The 20,206-nt window shown below is 38.1% G+C and overlaps 2 protein-coding genes across 3 annotated transcripts; both read left to right on the top strand.

The window, feature by feature from the left end:
• Window positions 1–685: 685 nt before the first annotated feature.
• On the top strand, window positions 686–3,191 carry LOC138319044 (melatonin receptor type 1B-B-like). The gene has a single exon (XM_069261930.1). The coding sequence runs from the start codon at window positions 1,181–1,183 to the stop codon at window positions 2,375–2,377; it is 1,197 nt and encodes a 398-aa protein (XP_069118031.1). The 5' UTR covers window positions 686–1,180; the 3' UTR covers window positions 2,378–3,191.
• Window positions 3,192–6,103: 2,912 nt separating this feature from the next.
• LOC138319043 (protein phosphatase 1 regulatory subunit 12A-like) lies at window positions 6,104–19,579 on the top strand. Of its 2 annotated transcripts, none has more exons than XM_069261928.1 (2): window positions 6,104–6,390; window positions 17,031–19,579. In XM_069261928.1, exon 2 carries the CDS (start codon window positions 18,092–18,094, stop codon window positions 18,791–18,793), a length of 702 nt encoding a protein of 233 aa, XP_069118029.1. In that variant the 5' UTR covers window positions 6,104–6,390; window positions 17,031–18,091; the 3' UTR covers window positions 18,794–19,579. The 2 variants fall into 2 exon arrangements, with proteins under 2 accessions (XP_069118029.1, XP_069118030.1); XM_069261929.1 differs by having other exon boundaries at window positions 6,104–6,394.
• The last annotated feature ends 627 nt before the right edge of the window (window positions 19,580–20,206 follow it).

The following is a 20,206-nucleotide window of genomic DNA, read 5'->3' as shown; positions in this document are numbered from 1 at the left end:
TTGCTAAAAACACAAGAAAATAGTTCAAGTCAAACTTAAGACGACTTGTTTGAATCGAACCAAGGACAATGTGCCTTGAATTTCGAGATAATGAGTTCCGACTGGACATGCATTTAAATTTATTGTGCTCGATCACTGATGATATAGAGCCACGTCCCGGTCATCCTCGGGCTACTACCAAGGGTTGATATAACGGTAGTGAGAGTAACGCCTTTGACACTGACTGTCAAAAGGACAGAAAAACAGTAATAGTGTTAAATCATCTCGCGACTTAATAAAAAAAACCAGTCAAAATCATATGTAAGGTGAATAAAAAGAAACCACAAAATCCCGTTTGAATAGCCAGACAGTCGTGATATCACGCTTACCAGTATGGCCGGAGTTCGATTCTCCATAAAGTATCGAATCATCTGCCTCGGGATATTCTCAGGGTTCCCCGATTAAATATGAGTTAATTACATCAAAAGGCATAATTTTGGAAGTAACTAATATAAGACATTAATAAATCTGACATTCTGAGGTTGTCCATATCAAGCATACATTGTATATATATGTATTTAGGCCTTACCTGTACTGTTTACTATACATGTACCGTTATTCATAGCACCCGGATAATAAAATACCCTTTCTGTGTATTCACCTTTAATAAAGACCATTACGGGTACAGCTATTTATCCGTGTGTTTACTTTGATATATTACGTTCACAATTGGGAGTAATGAATTCTGAGGCGCTAAGCCTATCCCAACAATACCGGGCTTTAAGGCTGTAATTGTGTTGTTGCTTAGGGTTGTAAACCAATGGGCCGACTGCGAATGTAAACCTTAATGCAGGCCAAGACACGACAACAGCTAATGAAGCGAAGCGGATCTGTCATAAGGAAGACTCAATATTGAAACATATATTTACCCGTGGTCTTTAATATTGACAAAACGTACACGTTTACCTGAGACCAGGGAGGAAATTGATTTGTGTAGCCATTGACATCAAGTGAAGCTGTATATGTGGACAGGGTAAAACAGACAGTCTGTTGAGCAGTGTTTAATATTTAATCTACCTGTCGATACAGTCAAGTGTTGGGACAAAATGGTCGCCATGTTTTTGTGGACTGGATGATCACTACAGAGATCTAACCGAAACACCAGACTCTCTCTACAGGACACCTGACAATAACCAACAAAATGGCGACGTCTGACGAAACCAAGTACGGCTTTGGTATTTCCATCGCCGTTATTGCGGTTCTGGCAGTCTTACTTAATGTGTTATTCCTATTCGTGTTTTTCCGGAGAAAGAGGATGCGTATTCCGGCCAAATATTTTGTGGCTAATCTGGCCTTCGTTGATATTTTGGGGGCTGGATTCTGGACATCGCTGAGTGTACTGGCCGTGATGGAGGATGGATGGAACTTTTCATTCGACATCTGTAAATTACAGCAGTTCTTCGCTAACTTCTGTATTCTCATCAACATGCACACGTTATTGTTTCTTGCGTTTGAACGGACATTAATGATCTACAAACCGTCCCGCCATTTTGAAATATTTCAAAGGATTGTTATGATTATTGCGGTTTGCGCTCTTTGGGCATTTGACGTGATCTTGTCACTGTTCCCGGTGTCGGGTTGGGGAGAAGTGACTTATTTCACCAACCAATACCAATGTGCTATGAATTACGATGAAAACGTCCGACAAATGCACTTTTCGACCGCAATCACATTCGGAATACCTATTGTTTTTCTGGCATTGTGTTACGTTTTGATTTTCATCCGGATTAAAAGATTGCGTGAAAATATGTCACCGGAAGGAGCCATGACACTTGAAGTGAATGATATAGCTTCCGGTGATACGTACTCGGCCAGACTAAAGCGCCAACAGCTGAAGTTCCAGGATGCTGGTAAGAAAAGGAAGAAACCAACCATCGGTAAGGTGGTGAATTATACCGCCGACGGATACGAGAGCAATGAATCTTCTACCGACGAGGAAGATGAGAAGGAGTATAGAACAAAGAAGCCTGAACCGGAGGGGATGAAACGAGTCTATTATCTGTCAAAGAAAGACTATGAACTGGTAAAGACGTATCTAATAACCACTTTTGTTGTGATCCTTCTGTGGTACCCGCACATCATCATCACTTACGTCGATCTCTATGAGCGGAATGTCGTCATTTCCGCTAACATCATCCGGGTTCTTGTATGGATGACGCATGCGGCTGCTTTCGTTAAACCAATCATTTACTTCCTCCACAACACAAACATGCGCATGCATCTCAAAAAGGCGTTTTGTAGGCGCGATAAGTACAAACGCATCAGCAAGAAATCCGACAAGTATGCTGGGAATGATGAACACGAGAATGGATCGAAACAGACTGAACCGGAAGTGTAAGTCATTATGTGAATACAATATTCTGACGCAGGGCCGGACTCTTGTGTCGTTGCCAGTTTTGTGCTAATAAACATTTTCACATGCGTTGATCGCTGACCTACATATTTTCTTACAAATATTTGGGACCAAGCTTTGAAAAACATCACCAGAAACATGACAAGAGATCTTTTCTGAAGTCAGCGTCACAGTGTGGTGAGCGTTCATTCCTGTAAATATAGTGTACGTGTCCCGAAATATCTATCACACTTACATATGTATGTATACATACTGATGACATGAACACTTTCGTTGAGACAATAAGTGAATATCTCGTTATATCAAAGGCCTACTACCTTTCCGAAACGGTTTTTAATTTTTTTAAATGGGAATGTAAAACGAGATCGATTATTTTGTAGTCTCAAAAGTTATTAACTTGCCGTTGATACTATACTTGTCATCACCTTCAGAACAATTTAATTGAACTAAATAAAATGTATATTTTTATAACGCGGGTCGTCTAACATTTCCCGCCGTCGCCCTAGTTAACTACCACTGCATCAGCGATATGTCTCCCCACTGCTATCATATAATTACGCAGGAAATCTTGCATACGTTTGGTGTTATAAACTCTTCTTAGGTCATCGGTATATATTTTCTGATGTTGATAATGATATTAAGAAACCATTATGTTTTGCCTCGGAAAGGTAGTGGCCCTTAAAGAGATATGTGTTTTTATAATAACTTTTACATTTTATGCAGGTCATAATATTGTTTTCATTAGCTGTGATGCAATTTAGTTTTAATATTAAACTTTTATATACTTTCAGAAAAATAAGTGTGTTTTTTCATTTATTCAAAAACACGAAACAACAGAGTTGTCAAACAAATATTGATAACCTAATTTGTTAACTTCCGCAAATCCCTGCGAAAGGTATTAATGTACCAGTGTCAGTGTAGTATAGGCGACAGGGGGATATAACTTGATATTTTGATGAGATTTTATTTGTCGACGGATTAATGAAGGGAAATAACTCGACCACAGTTAGACACTTTTCTCTATTATTTGTAATACTGTGTCAAGGTCTATAATTCGTCCGGCCATATAACACTACCAAATTTCAGAAAAAGTATGAGATGTGGCAATGGGAGTACACTGAATCGACAGCCAGATATGTTTTCTTTAATTTGGTATAAATGTCACTAGGTATCCAGAAACATCGGTAAACAGCCAGATTTCAATTCTTCGGACACACCAGAGTGTCCGACCAGCTTACTAGAAATTAAATTAACATTGAGAAGGGGTCATTATTTATGAAACTACATTTATTACGGAGATATGTATGTAATATATTTGTTTTGCGATCACCAGTTAAAAAATAGACAGGTAAATTTACGTTTTTTTTTTTATTAGATTATCGTTAAGAAACACTTTAAGATACTGGCGATCTTATGTTAAGATCGAGATCATTCTATAATCTAAGAGTAAAGGGCATGAAGTAATTTAAAGTGGATTGAAGACAATAGTAAGTATGGAATGGTTGTCAGTTTCTTAGATTGTATTGGTTTGTAGAAGATACTAGCGGCGGAAGGAGATCGTTAAGAACTGAAGAAGACATATCATTATGTATTTTATAAAATAATTGTAATTTTCGTCCAGTACATCGAATAGATAATTTCTCCCAACCACAGATTCAGAATAAAGAGACGCTCTAGTAGCGAAATATGGCTAGCCAGTCAAAATACATGCTGTTTGTAATTGGAGTTTTTCAAGTTTACCTGCATCTGACATTGGACAACCATCCCATACCTCACAGCAATATTCGAGTAATGGTAGTAAATAAGTGAGATGTATTTTGTTAAAAGTTTTGCGGTTTTAGGTGTATTTTAATTTACGGAAAAACCCAATTTGTTTAGAAACATTTTTACATTATTATCTATATGTGGAGTCCACTTACAGGTAGCATCAAGGAAAACACCTAAATGTTTACGACATTCAATAAAATCGATATAAACATTGTATTAAAAACTAGATTAACAACAAGCTCTCATTGTTAGAATTTGAAATGGGGAGAGCTTTAGTCTTATTGGGGTTGAATAAATAATTTTTTTTCACTGACACTTGTATACTGCCGAAGTCACCGAACAACACATCCAATCCTGTTCTTAAACTGCGACGGGCAAACCAATCCTTTCACTGAGCCATGGTGGGACAGAATCAAGAGCCTACCACACAAGGGCGAGCGCATACAAAGAACTTTTCAATCACTGGCCATTTTGGGCGGATCTCCCTTGCATATGTGTGTTATGGGAAATTGGTGGTAAGTTCGTGGTGTGATCATTTTATCGTGCAGTCTCACTAAAGCATACTCCCAAAGGCAACGAAAAGCACACCCCAACTGGTCACATTAAAAACTGACAACGAACAAACTTAAAGATGTTCCATCGCTGACAAATGATTATTTTTCTCTATCAAAAACTGGAGCAGACGATTTAGTGTTTTTGTTCAGTTACAAAAGTTACTTACTTTACACCATTAACACCGTTGAAAAGTTTGAGCTTCTTATTTTACTTCAAGATAAAAATATCAAAAATTTTAATTGCATCCCGAAAAAATTCTGTGGCACTATGTCCTATATGGAACGCAGTACTGATTGCGCATGCACCACAGGCAGAATAAATTATTTCAAATTACTGTTTGTGTTAATTAGACAAATATATACACGATTAGACACCAATTATTGCTCAAATGATGGGTATCATTTATACTCTGTCGGCGGTGGAGCATCTTTAATGGTCTCTTTATGCGATGCACTAAGCAGTAGTGTGTCTTGGTCAGAGAACACAACCAAACGCCTCCCTTAAAGAGAGCTCAGCTGTACCAAAGGTAAGACAGTAGAAAGAAGAGTCAGTTATAAGTAGAACAAAACTATGTTGATATTCACAAGGAACAACGAATTACAGATGTTCGAAGGTAATAAAGATTGTCAGATATTCACAAGGAACAACGAATTACAGATGTTCGAAGGTAATAAAGATTGTCAGATATTCACAAGGAACAACGAATTACAGATGTTCGAAGGTAATAAAGATTGTCAGATATTCACATGGAACAACGAATTACAGATGTTCGAAGGTAATAAAGATTGTCAGATATTCACAAGGAACAACGAATTACAGATGTTCGAAGGTAATAAAGATTGTCAGATATTCACATGGAACAACGAATTACAGATGTTCGAAGGTAATAAAGATTGTCAGATATTCACAAGGAACAACGAATTACAGATGTTCGAAGGTAATAAAGATTGTCAGATATTCACATGGAACAAGAAACAATAGACATGTTCGAAGGTAATAAAGATTGTCAGATATTCACAAGGAACAACGAATTACAGATGTTCGAAGGTAATAAAGATTGTCAGATATTCACAAGGAACAACGAATTACAGATGTTCGAAGGTAATAAAGATTGTCAGATATTCACATGGAACAAGAAACAATAGACATCATCAATTTACATTTAACAAATTTGATCAATGAGATCTTTGTCTATGGGAACTCTTCAAATTATTTTGTTAACATTAAGTTATTTGGTACTAATAATAAACATGCGAAGGATGTAATTAGAAGCACTATACTTTTCATAAATAAATGAAATTTTCCTATATGTGGAAAATTCAAAGCGAGCAGTGAGTTTGACTAGAATTTTAATTAACAATGTCATTCTATTGTTAAAAGCAGATGTAACGTTTCCGCTTTAACTAACACTGATAGATACTTTCGATTCGTCACAGATTAAAATGTCATTTCACATGGCCCTCAGGGCGGGCAATGAGCAGAAAATTATACGAGAACGCCATGTAGTATTGTGACTGCTCTAGACCTGCAGTGTACAGGTATACATTATATACACATTGTATCCTGATTTCTATAATGCTGTCGACGTGTACACTATAGTGTAACACTGAAGATTTGTCACTGGGGTTAGCCTTCACTGACCTACAGCCTTGTCCAAGTGGACATCATAACAACTGGTACGTAAGTATGTGTTACAAATGTTTTCGATTTATTGCAAGTAATTCTGTGAGATAAAAGTATGGTGTGCATATCGCATACAGTAATTAGATTCGTGTTTTCGTTCTGTCATGTTTGTTTTGTTGATTGCATGGATGTACTTGTAGCTATTTGCTAAAATTGACGCACACTATTCTGGAATGTTAAACTCTTACACTGTTGTAGAAAGTGATCTTAGACTGTTTGTTTTTGTGGCTGTGGTCAAGGCTTTTGGCGATGCTGTTGTCTGATAATTAAGGTCACTTACACATTTTATTATTAAAGGGACAATTCAGTCTAAGAGAACATTAAAATTTGTACATATATCGAAAAAAAACCCATTAGATCAGTAGGTTTTACTGTGACATGTCAGAAACACCCATGGTGGTGAAATGCGTGTGAAATGTTCATACTCGCTCGCTGTCCGCCATTACACATTGTGGTCGAACATCTTGTATGCCAAACCCTGTCCCTTGCTCGTAGAGTAATGCACTTTTGTCAGGAACTGCTCAAATCGCTCTGACAGTAGTGTGTTTACCTTATCAGGTGAATTGTCTTGTCTAAAAAGTCATTTTATCACCTCCTCAGTGGTTATGTTGTTCATTTGTTTAACGAGCGCGACTTTGGCTCGGGTATGGGTACAGCGTACATACTGTACCTGCTTAATCGTATTGATCAACGATTTGTAATTACAACGGTATCAATTAAAATACTTAACAATGACGTGGACTTTGTCAATATTTTGGTTTATATGTTTCATAAGAAATGTAGAACAATACAGTTATGCCATATTTTGCTTCTTGGTTATGTAAAAGAATTAGCCTGATTGAATTGCCCCTTAAACAAGGTTGATTCCAAAGTTTATTGGTTATACCGTTAAGATTCCGTTTCGGTTCGTCTTGCCATTCTAACGTTCCCGGTGTGCCTTCCTGTTGTCAATGTTCGAACCCTCCTTCTGTCACTATGTGATTGATTGAGAAGTTGTATTTAACATAAGCTGCTTAGTAATTACATTATCAATCCTATCTGAAGCCTGTTTGGGTGTGAGGGACAGTATTTATTAGGACTGTCACCTGTACGGTCTCCGACTTGTCTCTGCCTGTGACAGACCGATTATAACTGTCGGACCTTACACGGGCGATTCTATGGCATCCGTTTATTGCAAGTGGCATGTTCATATTAAATCATATCACCTTCGTCTAATGAAAAATGTCTTGATTACGCGTAAGTATGATGGTTTGATGTTGTAATCCATTTTGTTAGTTATGTTTAAAGGTGTTTATGATAAAGCAGGCAACATTCTAAAGTACAATGTGATGTATGTCTATATTATCATATTTGGTACATATTACAAGCCCCCAGTTGATTAGCGCATCAAGACACTCGGTTAGGTTTAGGTTCCAATAGAATTTCTGACAGCCAGAACGTTCTTGATGAGCCTGTACATTAACAACTAAGGGAAGTTGGTACATGTATATTAATGGTTGAAGAATAATTTTCTCCATTTCTTGTCCCAAATTCTGCCGTTCATGCCCTTGAACAATGTACACATATACATGTATTGTGATGTTATTATGATGAAAATAATATTGCAATCTTTGTGATTTCTCGGCAGGTGTGTGGACAAGGTTACTGTAAGCCGTGAGATATCTTGTGTTCTCCGTGAAGGCAGACCTAATGTTGTCCGAGGGGGTTGATTAGTATTCATTGCATGCCTGACTCGTAACCCGGCACTTCCTGCCACGACACTCTCACTTGTTGATTAAAGTTGTATGGTCTATACCTCTCCCTCCATTTGTCATAGTGAAAATAACTGATTAAGTGTTATACATATTTTTCTCTATCTGTCTGAGGTTTAAACTTTCTAATTTTACCTCTTTTTTATAAAATTGCAGCGCTGGAAGTATTTTTAATTATAGAAGTAAAAAATCTTTTTACGTGTACACATGAAAAATAGGCTCAAAAGATTCCGAACTCTTCCGAACATCGTCGACCGGGAGAAAATGTCAACAATTTTTCATAGAAAAAACATGTGGTCGACCTCAGCAGACTGGATCTAAAAGAAAATAATACACAATATTGTACGGCAATGTGTGAATGGGATGTTTCAAATACTCATTCTGTGGACATATATCAGCGTGATTTGCTCCACAGGGACCTGGCACGATTTTTTTAAACTAACAGTATACATATACATATTATAGTATCAAGGGTATGAACTCGGCGGTCGAGGAAAACGGACCTATATGTTTAAAACCGTGATTATTTTCATAAATGGGTTCTATACAACATTGACGGATATCTTACCTTAAAGAGAAATAATTTATCTTTCCATTGAGTGCTTGATGAACAAAATTGGCCAAGTATTGACGAAGTTATGACTTGATGAATCGGGAAATTTACGAAAAATATGCCAGGTAGACATTTCCCTGTCCGGTCGAAATGTCGTCTCGGCTCTAATGGGCACCTCAAAAACCAAGCCATAATCACAAAATCTACGCTTGTGGTGGTAAACAGTACCCATAACTGTGGTCATCCACAAATTCCTTTGGAGGTGTCATGACCCGTACTTTGTAGAAACTCCATTTAAACATCGTGTAGCTCACTTACTTTAACCGTCACCGCCATGTTCATTTGTTCTTCGGAATGCTTCTCGAGTTTACCCAAAAGCACAACAACATTACATAATTTGCATAATGTAGTCACATTATGTAAAGTCGAGAAGCGTTCCAAGAGAAAAATGAACATGGCGGTGACGGTTAAAGTAAGTGAGCTACACGATGTTTTTATGGAGTTTTCTACAAAGTACGGGTCATGACACCTCCAAAGGAGATTGTGGATGAACACAGTTTTTTTCTCTCGTAAATTTCCCGATATATCAAGCCATAACTTCGTCAACACTTGGCCAATTTTGTTCATCAAGCACTCAATGGAAAGATAAATATTATTTCTCTTAAAGGTAAGATATCCGTCAATGTTGTATAGAACCCATTTATGAAAATAATCACGGTTTTAAAAAAATAGGTCCGTTTTTCTCGACCGCCGAGTTCATACCCTTGATACTATAACATATATATATGTATAGTGTTGGTTAAATCGTGCCAGGTCCCTGTGATTTGCTCAAAATATTCAGGAGGAAAACGTAAAAAAAACACATGCGTGTTTACCCAAGGGACCTGGCTTACCACGTGCAGGTTGTGTCGACGTCAGTCACGTGATGCGATTCTGAATTCGACAAAACTCGAAGTCACTAATTAAAAAAAAACCATGGCGGTGATTGAAGGCGCTTTATTCAAAATCAAGAATATATATGATCCCTAGATTTCGGCTCTCTTATATGCCGTCATTTGATTTTGCGGAGCTAGATCATCAAGTTGCATGTCAATGTTCAAATATCAACTGTTTAAGCGACATATCGTTACAGTGAAATTAGAATGAAATATAAGTTTAAAGCAGGATCCATCGTTACATATGCAGCTGTAAACATTACCTTGTTATCCACAAATGGGAGCTTTCGTATCAATGTTTAAAATGTCACGTATACTTTATATCAATAGATTGTCTTTGGAATTTTTAAAAACTTCATCATAGACATTACCACACGATAAAATGGCTCCTTTGCTTAAGGTCATAGAAAAAAAGCATCAGAAATTTAAAAAAAAATTATCATCAAAATAATGTATTTTGAAAATATAAAATACAGAAATATTTTGAATGTATAGTATAACGATTTGACAACTAAAAAACAAAATTGAAGCCAGACGTTTAAATGATCTGATCTTCAGCATGTGTCACGAGTGAGAACCTAATGGCTATACGTTACATGTTACGAGTTATCTGGTTTCTTGAATTATATATATACAGATGTCGATCTTTAATAACTATTGCAAAGGAACAAGAGCTAGTGAAGATTTGATTTTTTATTTGCGTCGTTTTAACTCTTAAAAGCATGTTGCTTGTTTCGTTGACACATTGAGAATACATAAAAAGTTTTGTTATGAGACATGATCCAATCGAACGTAAAGAGCTGAACAATATAATGACCAAACACTAGTCAAATAGAACTGTTGAAAAGGTAAACTATAGGGACATTCTGCGTCTTGCCAAGCAATAGCAGATACGCTTCACAATCATTCCTTAATAACTTAAGGCGTTATAAAGAGTTATATGATCCATCAGAAAAAGCCACCCCAATACGACGTAAAAAACTGTGTAAGGCTACAAATGTCACTCCTGGGATGTCTTCAGTAGGTTGTAGAACTAGTTAAATCACCAACAAACCTCAATCGTAACCTTTCTGGAGCCACTGAGTCTAATCACCAATAAACCCCAATCGTAACCTTTCTGGTGCCACTGAGTCTAATCACCAATAAACCCCAATCGTAACCTTTCTGGTGCCACTGAGTCTAATCACCAATACACCCCTATCGTATCCTTTCTGGAGCCACTGAGTCTAATCACCAATAAACCCCAATCGTAACCTTTCTGGGGCCACTGAGTCTAATCACCAATAAACCTCAATCGAAACCTTTCTGGGGCCACTGAGTCTAATCACCAATAAACCCCAATCGTAACCTTTCTGGGGCCACTGAGTCTAATTACCAATAAACCTCAATCGTAACCTTTCTGGAGCCACTGAGTCTAATCACCAATACACCCCTATCGTAACCTTTCTGGAGCCACTGAGTCTAATCACCAATAAACCCCAATCGTAACCTTTCTGGAGCCACTGAGTCTAATCACCAATAAACCCCAATCGTAACCTTTCTGGGGCCACTGAGTCTAATCACCAATACACCCCTATCGTAACCTTTCTGGGGCCACTGAGTCTAATCACCAATAAACCCCAATCGTAACCTTTCTGGGGCCATTGAGTCTAATCACCAATACACCCCTATCGTAACCTTTCTGGAACCACTGAATCTAATCACCAATACACCCCGATCGTAACCTTTCTGGAGCCACTGAGTCTAATCACCAATACACCCCAATCGTAACCTTTCTTGAGCCACTGAGTCTAATCACCAATACACTCCAATCGTAACCTTTCTGGAGCCACTGAGTCTAATCACCAATACACCCCAATCGTAACCTTTCTGGAGCCACTGAGTCTAATCACCAATACACCCCAATCGTAACCTTTCTGGGGCCACTGAGTCTAATCACCAATAAACCCCAATCGTAACCTTTCTGGGGCCACTGAGTCTAATCACCAATAAACCCCAATCGTAACCTTTCTGGGGCCACTGAGTCTAATCACCAATTCACCCCAATCGTAACCTTTCTGGAACCACTAAATCTAATCACCAATACACCCCAATCGTAACCTTTCTGGAGCCACTGAGTCTAATCACCAATACACCCCAATCGTAACCTTTCTGGAGCCACTGAGTCTAATCACCAATACACTCCAATCGTAACCTTTCTGGAGCCACTGAGTCTAATCACCAATACACCCCAATCGTAACCTTTCTGGAGCCACTGAGTCTAATCACCAATACACCCCAATCGTAACCTTTCTGGGGCCACTGAGTCTAATCACCAATAAACCCCAATCGTAACCTTTCTGGGGCCACTGAGTCTAATCACCAATAAACCCCAATCGTAACCTTTCTGGGGCCACTGAGTCTAATCACCAATACACCCCAATCGTAACCTTTCTGAACCACTAAATCTAATCACCAATACACCCCAATCGTAACCTTTCTGGAGCCACTGAGTCTAATCACCAATACACCCCAATCGTAACCTTTCTGGAGCCACTGAGTCTAATCACCAATACACTCCAATCGTAACCTTTCTGGAGCCACGGAGTCTAATCACCAATTCACCCCTATCGTAACCTTTCTGGGGCCACTGAGTCTAATCACCAATAAACCCCAATCGTAACCTTTCTGGGGCCATTGAGTCTAATCACCAATACACCCCTATCGTAACCTTTCTGGAACCACTGAATCTAATCACCAATACACCCCGATCGTAACCTTTCTGGAGCCACTGAGTCTAATCACCAATACACCCCAATCGTAACCTTTCTTGAGCCACTGAGTCTAATCACCAATACACTCCAATCGTAACCTTTCTGGAGCCACTGAGTCTAATCACCAATACACCCCAATCGTAACCTTTCTGGAGCCACTGAGTCTAATCACCAATACACCCCAATCGTAACCTTTCTGGGGCCACTGAGTCTAATCACCAATAAACCCCAATCGTAACCTTTCTGGGGCCACTGAGTCTAATCACCAATAAACCCCAATCGTAACCTTTCTGGGGCCACTGAGTCTAATCACCAATTCACCCCAATCGTAACCTTTCTGGAACCACTAAATCTAATCACCAATACACCCCAATCGTAACCTTTCTGGAGCCACTGAGTCTAATCACCAATACACCCCAATCGTAACCTTTCTGGAGCCACTGAGTCTAATCACCAATACACTCCAATCGTAACCTTTCTGGAGCCACTGAGTCTAATCACCAATACACCCCAATCGTAACCTTTCTGGAGCCACTGAGTCTAATCACCAATACACCCCAATCGTAACCTTTCTGGGGCCACTGAGTCTAATCACCAATAAACCCCAATCGTAACCTTTCTGGGGCCACTGAGTCTAATCACCAATAAACCCCAATCGTAACCTTTCTGGGGCCACTGAGTCTAATCACCAATTCACCCCAATCGTAACCTTTCTGGAACCACTAAATCTAATCACCAATACACCCCAATCGTAACCTTTCTGGAGCCACTGAGTCTAATCACCAATACACCCCAATCGTAACCTTTCTGGAGCCACTGAGTCTAATCACCAATACACTCCAATCGTAACCTTTCTGGAGCCACGGAGTCTAATCACCAATACACCCCAATCGTAACCTTTCTGAAGCCACTGAGTCTAATCACCAATACACCCCAATCGTAACCTTTCTGGAGCCACTGAGTCTAATCACCAATACACTCCAATCGTAACCTTTCTGGAGCCACGGAGTCTAATCACCAATACACCCCAATCGTAACCTTTCTGGAGCCACTGAGTCTAATCACCAATACACCCCAATCGTAACCTTTCTGGAGCCACTGAGTCTAATCACCAATACACCCCAATCGTAACCTTTCTGGAGCCACTGAGTCTAATCACCAATACACCCCAATCGTAACCTTTCTGAAGCCATTGAGTCTAATCACCAATAAACCTCAATCGTAACCTTTTCCGCAAATGTTCATGGAGCCATTCATCTAAATCGTCGATATATTTCCCAGCTAGTGCTGTATTTTATACTGCTTTAAGTTAGACATATCTCACTGTGCTTTATTCCGATAAGAAACAGTCGTGCCCATGTATCGGGGTTCCAAGGAACGTGATGTCACAAAGTGGACACATGTATCGAGTACCAACCGACTGTATAACAGGTCGAGTCGTCAATTATTTATGGGGTAATGCCTGGATAGATCTATTTTTGTTTAATATAACATTTCATCGCTAATTTCATTTAGGGATGGCATCACCTGTATAACGTCTTACCAACAGTTAGTTCAGTAAGGGTAAATGATCGGACTAGAGTGGAATATACAACTTTGACCCGTCAAATAGATTTACGTTATAATATCAATATCCACTGGATACAAGTACACTGTAGCAGTTTCCGCCTGATTATACATACATTGTACCACTTCTGTCTTTCTATACTTTGTCTATTTGCCACATATTCAAGCAGAAGTGTTTATTGACATTGCTTAATGGAAATATGCAACTGATATTGAAGGTTGGCATATAAACCATGTTTAACAATATCCCAACTATATTGAAAATAGCATTTGAATTTTTCATCTTTCATGTTTCTGAGGTCAAACTTAAAAACATTACATAATGGATACCACGGGGGTCTTTTGAAATGAAAGTAGCTTTGTGAGTCATTGGTTTATATAAAAATGAAACAACTGACAAAGTACATTTTTGTCACCAGGACATCAATGTCTTGCTCTTGCAATATCGTACAAGCCCAGAGTAAGAACCTTTGTCGTATTGTATCTTGTCACCAATGGCTGTCAAAAACAGGCCAACACAACACTAATGGAAATGGTGATTAATTTAGGTATACATTGAAATCAAAATTCCAAATCTGCATGCGTGGGTTCCAAGTTGTGGCGCTCCAGCTCCCTGATCGATCCGCCACGAATTGCCACTTATAAGGATGTTTTTGTCATCTTTACTCATTTACGAGAATTTCACTTATAATCTTGTTTACGTCTGAAATGTCGAATTCCCTGGAGAGTTCTCTGTGTTTTATAACACATTGTAGGTGCATCCAAGTGTAGTTTACAAATTGAGGTCGGTAATGTTTTTCAACATTGCTTGTATTCATATGTTGACGTGTTCAATGTTCACAGGTTTCATGATCGTCATATTTTGTTTTCTTCCTTTAGAATGAAATAACCATAACAAGGTTTGTAGTTTACCGAGATTTTGGTTCATCGCCCGTGCCAATGTTGTCTTGTACTGTTTTCTCCATTAACCTCTGTATTCCCACAATACTAGTTAAGGTTGTTGATCATGAAAGATACTCAAGTTTTATATTGTGTATGCTTCTGAAATGTCAAATGCAAATAGAACCAATTCTGATTGGTTATCTAAATGTCAACTCCAGGTAAAGACGAGTTCATTCCATATACAAGTGAAGTTTATAGACGTATTCCTTCGGAAACATAGACAAGAAAGCCAGCGAATGTCATCAACATCTACTAATATTTATAATGAGGTTTTCTGAATGTCTGAGTGAGAAGCTCGCGATACCAGATGCATGAACTCATCATTAAGCTATCTCGACCATCTATTGTTATATAGTAGTTCCTATAAAAAGTAATGGATACAAAAAACATGACCAGGAAGATGCAAACTTGAAAAAAACTTCATTATCAGGGCTGTACTTTTCTGTTTTAGTTATGCGATATTGTCAACATATTTTGTCTGCTTTGAGTTGATTTTGTCTGGTTTGTGGTGAACACGTTCCTTGTAGACCTGATTATACAATTTAGCTCGTTTGTATTCCGAACACACTATAAAAGCAGAACGCCCACCTGATGGAGCTCTCACGTAAATGATCCGTCTAAAAACTTGGGTAACGACTTCATTAGCGAGGCCTTGGTACCGTGTCCCTGTAGTTGGTTGTCGCCAAATGGGTGTTCGTGGCTTGAATACATCAGTACAAATCAATACTTGTCAAAACAAACTGTAAACGGAAGTTATTTTTGCGCATTTAGACCTTAGCAAATTTAGTTGACTAGTGTACATTGCGTTGGCGAGTTCATTCTGTGCTTCATTAACAGCTTAACATTTCCAAGTTTTAGTGTTGGTTTGGACTTTTTATGAATACGATTATTGCAAGATCACTTGCGTTTAGAGTAGGGTGCTTTCTTATAGGACCTTCCACTACCTAGTCACTAGACAAAGTCGACAAAATAAAAACACTACAAATATGTTTTACAGAAATCGTTGTTATCAAGAATCTTGTCATATATATATATGGAATTTCTACAAAACAGATGGCACACTGTTGTCTCAACTTTACTGAAATTATTTGATACCACAACAAAAGAAAGCAAGGTGAGGTGAATGCAATGGAATGAAGTAATTGTTATATAATGTTAGTTTCTCTACACTGTGAGTCTTAATGGTGCACTTATTGATATTCCTCAATTTCGACGTACTGTAAACTTTATAAGATGTTGTAAACATTTGTGTGAAAACTAAAAAGAACAGATGGGTCTATATTTGCATAAAAAATACTGTTTGGTTGTAAATTGTTTACATAGCTTGTGGTAATTTTGTATACTGAAACACAAATTGTAAATTGTTTACATAACTTGTGGTTATTTGGTATACTGAAACACTTTTTGACTTGTGTACATAACTTGTGGTTATTTGGTATACTAAACACAATTTGTAAATTGTTTACATAACTTGTGGTAATATGGTATACTGAAACACACACACTGTAAATTGTTTTCGTAACTTGTGGTAATTTTGATATACTGTAAATCACTTTGTTAATTGTTTATATAGCTTGTGGTAATTTGGTATACTGAAACACACTTCTTAAACTGTTTACATAGTTTGTAGTAATTTGGTATACTGAAACACACTTCTTAAACTGTTTACATAGTTTGTAGTAATTTGGTATACTGAAACACACTTTGTTTTCGTGTATACAATATTGCGTGTATTTGTTATTTACAACATTTCCACGAGTACATGCGCTGTTATACTGTTATAGTGCAACATTTCAATTCACGTGGGAGCTAAAGTGGTTTACAGTAGTTTATTTATAGATTTTAATCATTAAATAACGAGAACTAGTCTCTCTATATTGGTATATCTCTGAACAAAACTGATAATAGTATACTGAAGAATTAACATTACAAAATTTCAATTTCAGCCCCAGTGACCAATGTATGTTTTCGTAACTGGGTAATATTCTTTGTTAAATACATGGTATTTATAACTGCGTTACTAACTGTAAAATAGTCCACTGTAGTCTCTCTAATACTTATAATAAATCAAGTATTTTATGATGATATGAAGATAGATAAATCAAAGTAACATATATGTACTTCTATCTTCAGGTGTGACTAAGCGACAGATAGCACCAGCGACCTAACTACAGAATAACGGAGGCTGTATAAAAGAGCCTGTCTGGATATCCAATATAGCAGTAAATGTTTTAGGAGGGCGGGACGAGGAGCGAGGTCATGTTAAGTAATATTTCCATAAACTTAACTTACACTTGGTGAATACCGAACTACTGTTAATTCACGGTCACAAGAGGGGCACCGTAAGAAACAGAGCTCTACATTATAAATTCTACATCGTGATTTTAGTGCAACAGAACTATACATCAGTATGTGAGAACACGGGTTCTCAGATCTTTTGACGGTCTTATCTATGCTTGTTTACATTTTTACAGTTAAGTAAATCTGTACGCGTTTCCTCGAGGGAGAGAGAGAGAGAGAGAGAGAGAGAGAGAGAGAGAGAGAGAGAGAGAGAGATGAACGTTGCATGAGGTCAAAGGTCAGACCACTATGTCTTGCAGCCGATTACGTGCAGGTTGTGTTGGTGAACAGACCGTCTGTTGGGTGGAGATAATCGGGGTTCCATTCTGACAGACAGCTTTGTTGGAAAGTTATCTAAAAGGAAATATGTCGTCTGCCAATTCCTGATTGAGGAGGAGACTTCGATCGTTGTCTGCTGTGCTTGAACTGTGATTAGGATAGTTAAGAGCAGTAGAAGGGTTTGTATAGGCAGTCTCTAATGAAAACACGGATTCGGCGTTTGGCTGTGGAAGGTATCGCGTAAATGGCCATGCAACGTTAATTAAGCGGATCCTCGTGGCTGGAGGGGATGTTGGATTGTCTTATAGTTATTGTACGTTCGACAAAATATAGATGAAATTAGGGTACGCACAAGTGAGAAAGACATGGTAATTTGTTGTAAGTAGCAGCACTTTGACGTTGCGCTGACAAGGAAAAGGCAATAGTTCGTCCTCATTAACGACAAGCAGGTGTGGATTCTAAGTTATAGTACAAAATGAATTCACCTTAGGTTTTAAATCAAAGGGTATTATCCTTTGCATTGGAAGCATTGCAGACCCAGTAACTAAACCATCGGCTATATAATTGTAGTTACGATGTCCAGTGGAAACACTCGAAAGATCACCTTTCCCGCTGATTCTGTTCTTAATGCTGTCATACAGGACGGTGACGTGTGTGAATTAGGACAAATCTTACACCATCGGAGAGGGGAGTTTAACATTAACCAGACAAATCACGTCGGTTTGACGGCTCTCCATCACGCCGTCCTTAGCAACAACCTGGACGCCGTCAAAATGTTGTTATGTGGGGACTCTGACGTCAACGCCAAGGACATCCATGGTTTTAGTCCTCTACACACGGCCTCAGCCTGTGGATTTCTACAGATCTCTAGTTTGTTACTTCTGTTCGGAGCAGATGTGTTTTCGTTAACGAAACAACTGGAATTACCCGTGGATGTTGCCAAGGATATAAGTATAGTTCGTTTGTTAACTACGGAAATGTACAGTCGTATACAGGGGGAGTTGTATTTCCAGACAGTCGTCACCGCTAAAATAATAAATATTTGGACCAAAATTCGCAAAATACTTGTGTTTGTGATCAAGGTCTTATACACTTTGTGGACATTTATATGGCAAAGGTCCCGCATTACCGTCAAACAGGTAGATACTGAACAGGTGAGTGTGGGCACCAAACAGGTGAAACACGAACAGGTGGGCACTGTCAGAACCCAGGTAACGAACACGGACAATAACAACAAACAAAAGAAGAAAAACAAACCTATGGTAAAAATAGAATAATACTAATTTTGTAACAATGCATTTAGTGTCAATGATAACTAGTTAACATCCACATCCAAGGAACCCAAGTTCTTTCTATTAATAGACATCGTCCTGGTTAAACTATATTTACTAAATTGAAATTAGGGATTGTGAGCATTAGACTTTCCTTCCTTTTTCGACCGAGACAAAAATCCAATCAAAATGTCATAGTTCGTTACTAAATTGGAAAAGCAACTATGGCAGAAGTGATGTTTCATGGATAAGCAAGCGTGTTGAAAATCTTGTTGAAATATGTTTTTTCGTCTCTCGAGGTTGCAGAAGATTTTTGACCTTTTGATTATCTAACTAAATTTTGAGGTAAGTCTTTGACTTTTGGCGTGCTGCCATCACGATGATATCACTAAAAGGACATACATACAGGCCATAGAAGAATTGCTCAGGAAATTTACGCTGTTCTTATATTTATCTCGAAAAGAGAAATTATATTTATCTGTTGTTGTTGGTAAAGTATTCCTATACACCTATCTCTGATGCTATTTTTAAGATAAATCTTTTCTTGGTGTACTATTTTTGACATGTGCAGTTGATGTATGTGAGAATCCGTGAACAAGATCTGTTAGATATAACAATGCTATTTTTACTAAATCGTAAATGTGTTGCTATTCCTGTATGAAGGAAGTAATGAGGAGGTGTATGAGCGAGTCTCGTTAGTGAGGATGGAGAGCGTTTTGTGTGAAGACATGTAATGTACGTGTGTAGACTGTTGTACACTATGATATAACAATAAACGTCTATGATCCCGTGCGGTAATGTGTGCCTCATGTTATTTTACGCCTCTCTTTAAGTGAGAACTATTAATAACTTGTTTTTTCTTGCGTAACTCTGCCCCAAATCTACCTTCAATCAAACATCAAAATAGTTTGATTCTCAAAGAACACAATCACGAGCAACTTTCAAAAAACCCATGATAACCAACACATGTATGGTAATTGAATATATTATTTGTTAGGCAATAGGTAATGATGAAAAGCCATGTAAGAAGTATATATATGCCATAACTGATGTAAACTTTTGTTGGAATAATATTTGACGTCTGTTGTTTGTGTTGTCTGTTGTTTGTGTTGTCTGTTGTTTGTGTTGTCTGTTGTTTTTGTTGTCTGTTGTTTGTGCTGTCTGTTGTTTGTGTTGTCTGTTGTTTGTGCTGCCTGTTGTTTGTACTGTCTGTTGTTCGTGGTATCTGTGATGTTCACACCGTGATGTGTGTAGTTCGTAACAAATTAGTGATTTTGTGTTGCTTCTGGCGTGGTGTTTATTGTTCGTGACATTATTCTGCTCCTTTTTTTACTGCCTGATTCGTTCATGACATTTTCTTATCATTCAAAGATTTGTTATGTCATGACTTTATGTATTACTTGTTGACGCGATGTGAAG

This window comes from Argopecten irradians, chromosome 3 (genome assembly GCF_041381155.1).
Source record: "Argopecten irradians isolate NY chromosome 3, Ai_NY, whole genome shotgun sequence".
Classification (NCBI taxonomy): Eukaryota; Metazoa; Mollusca; class Bivalvia; order Pectinida; family Pectinidae; genus Argopecten; species Argopecten irradians.
The sequence above is the reverse complement of the archived record's forward strand: the minus strand, read 5'-3'. Positions and strand labels throughout refer to the sequence as shown.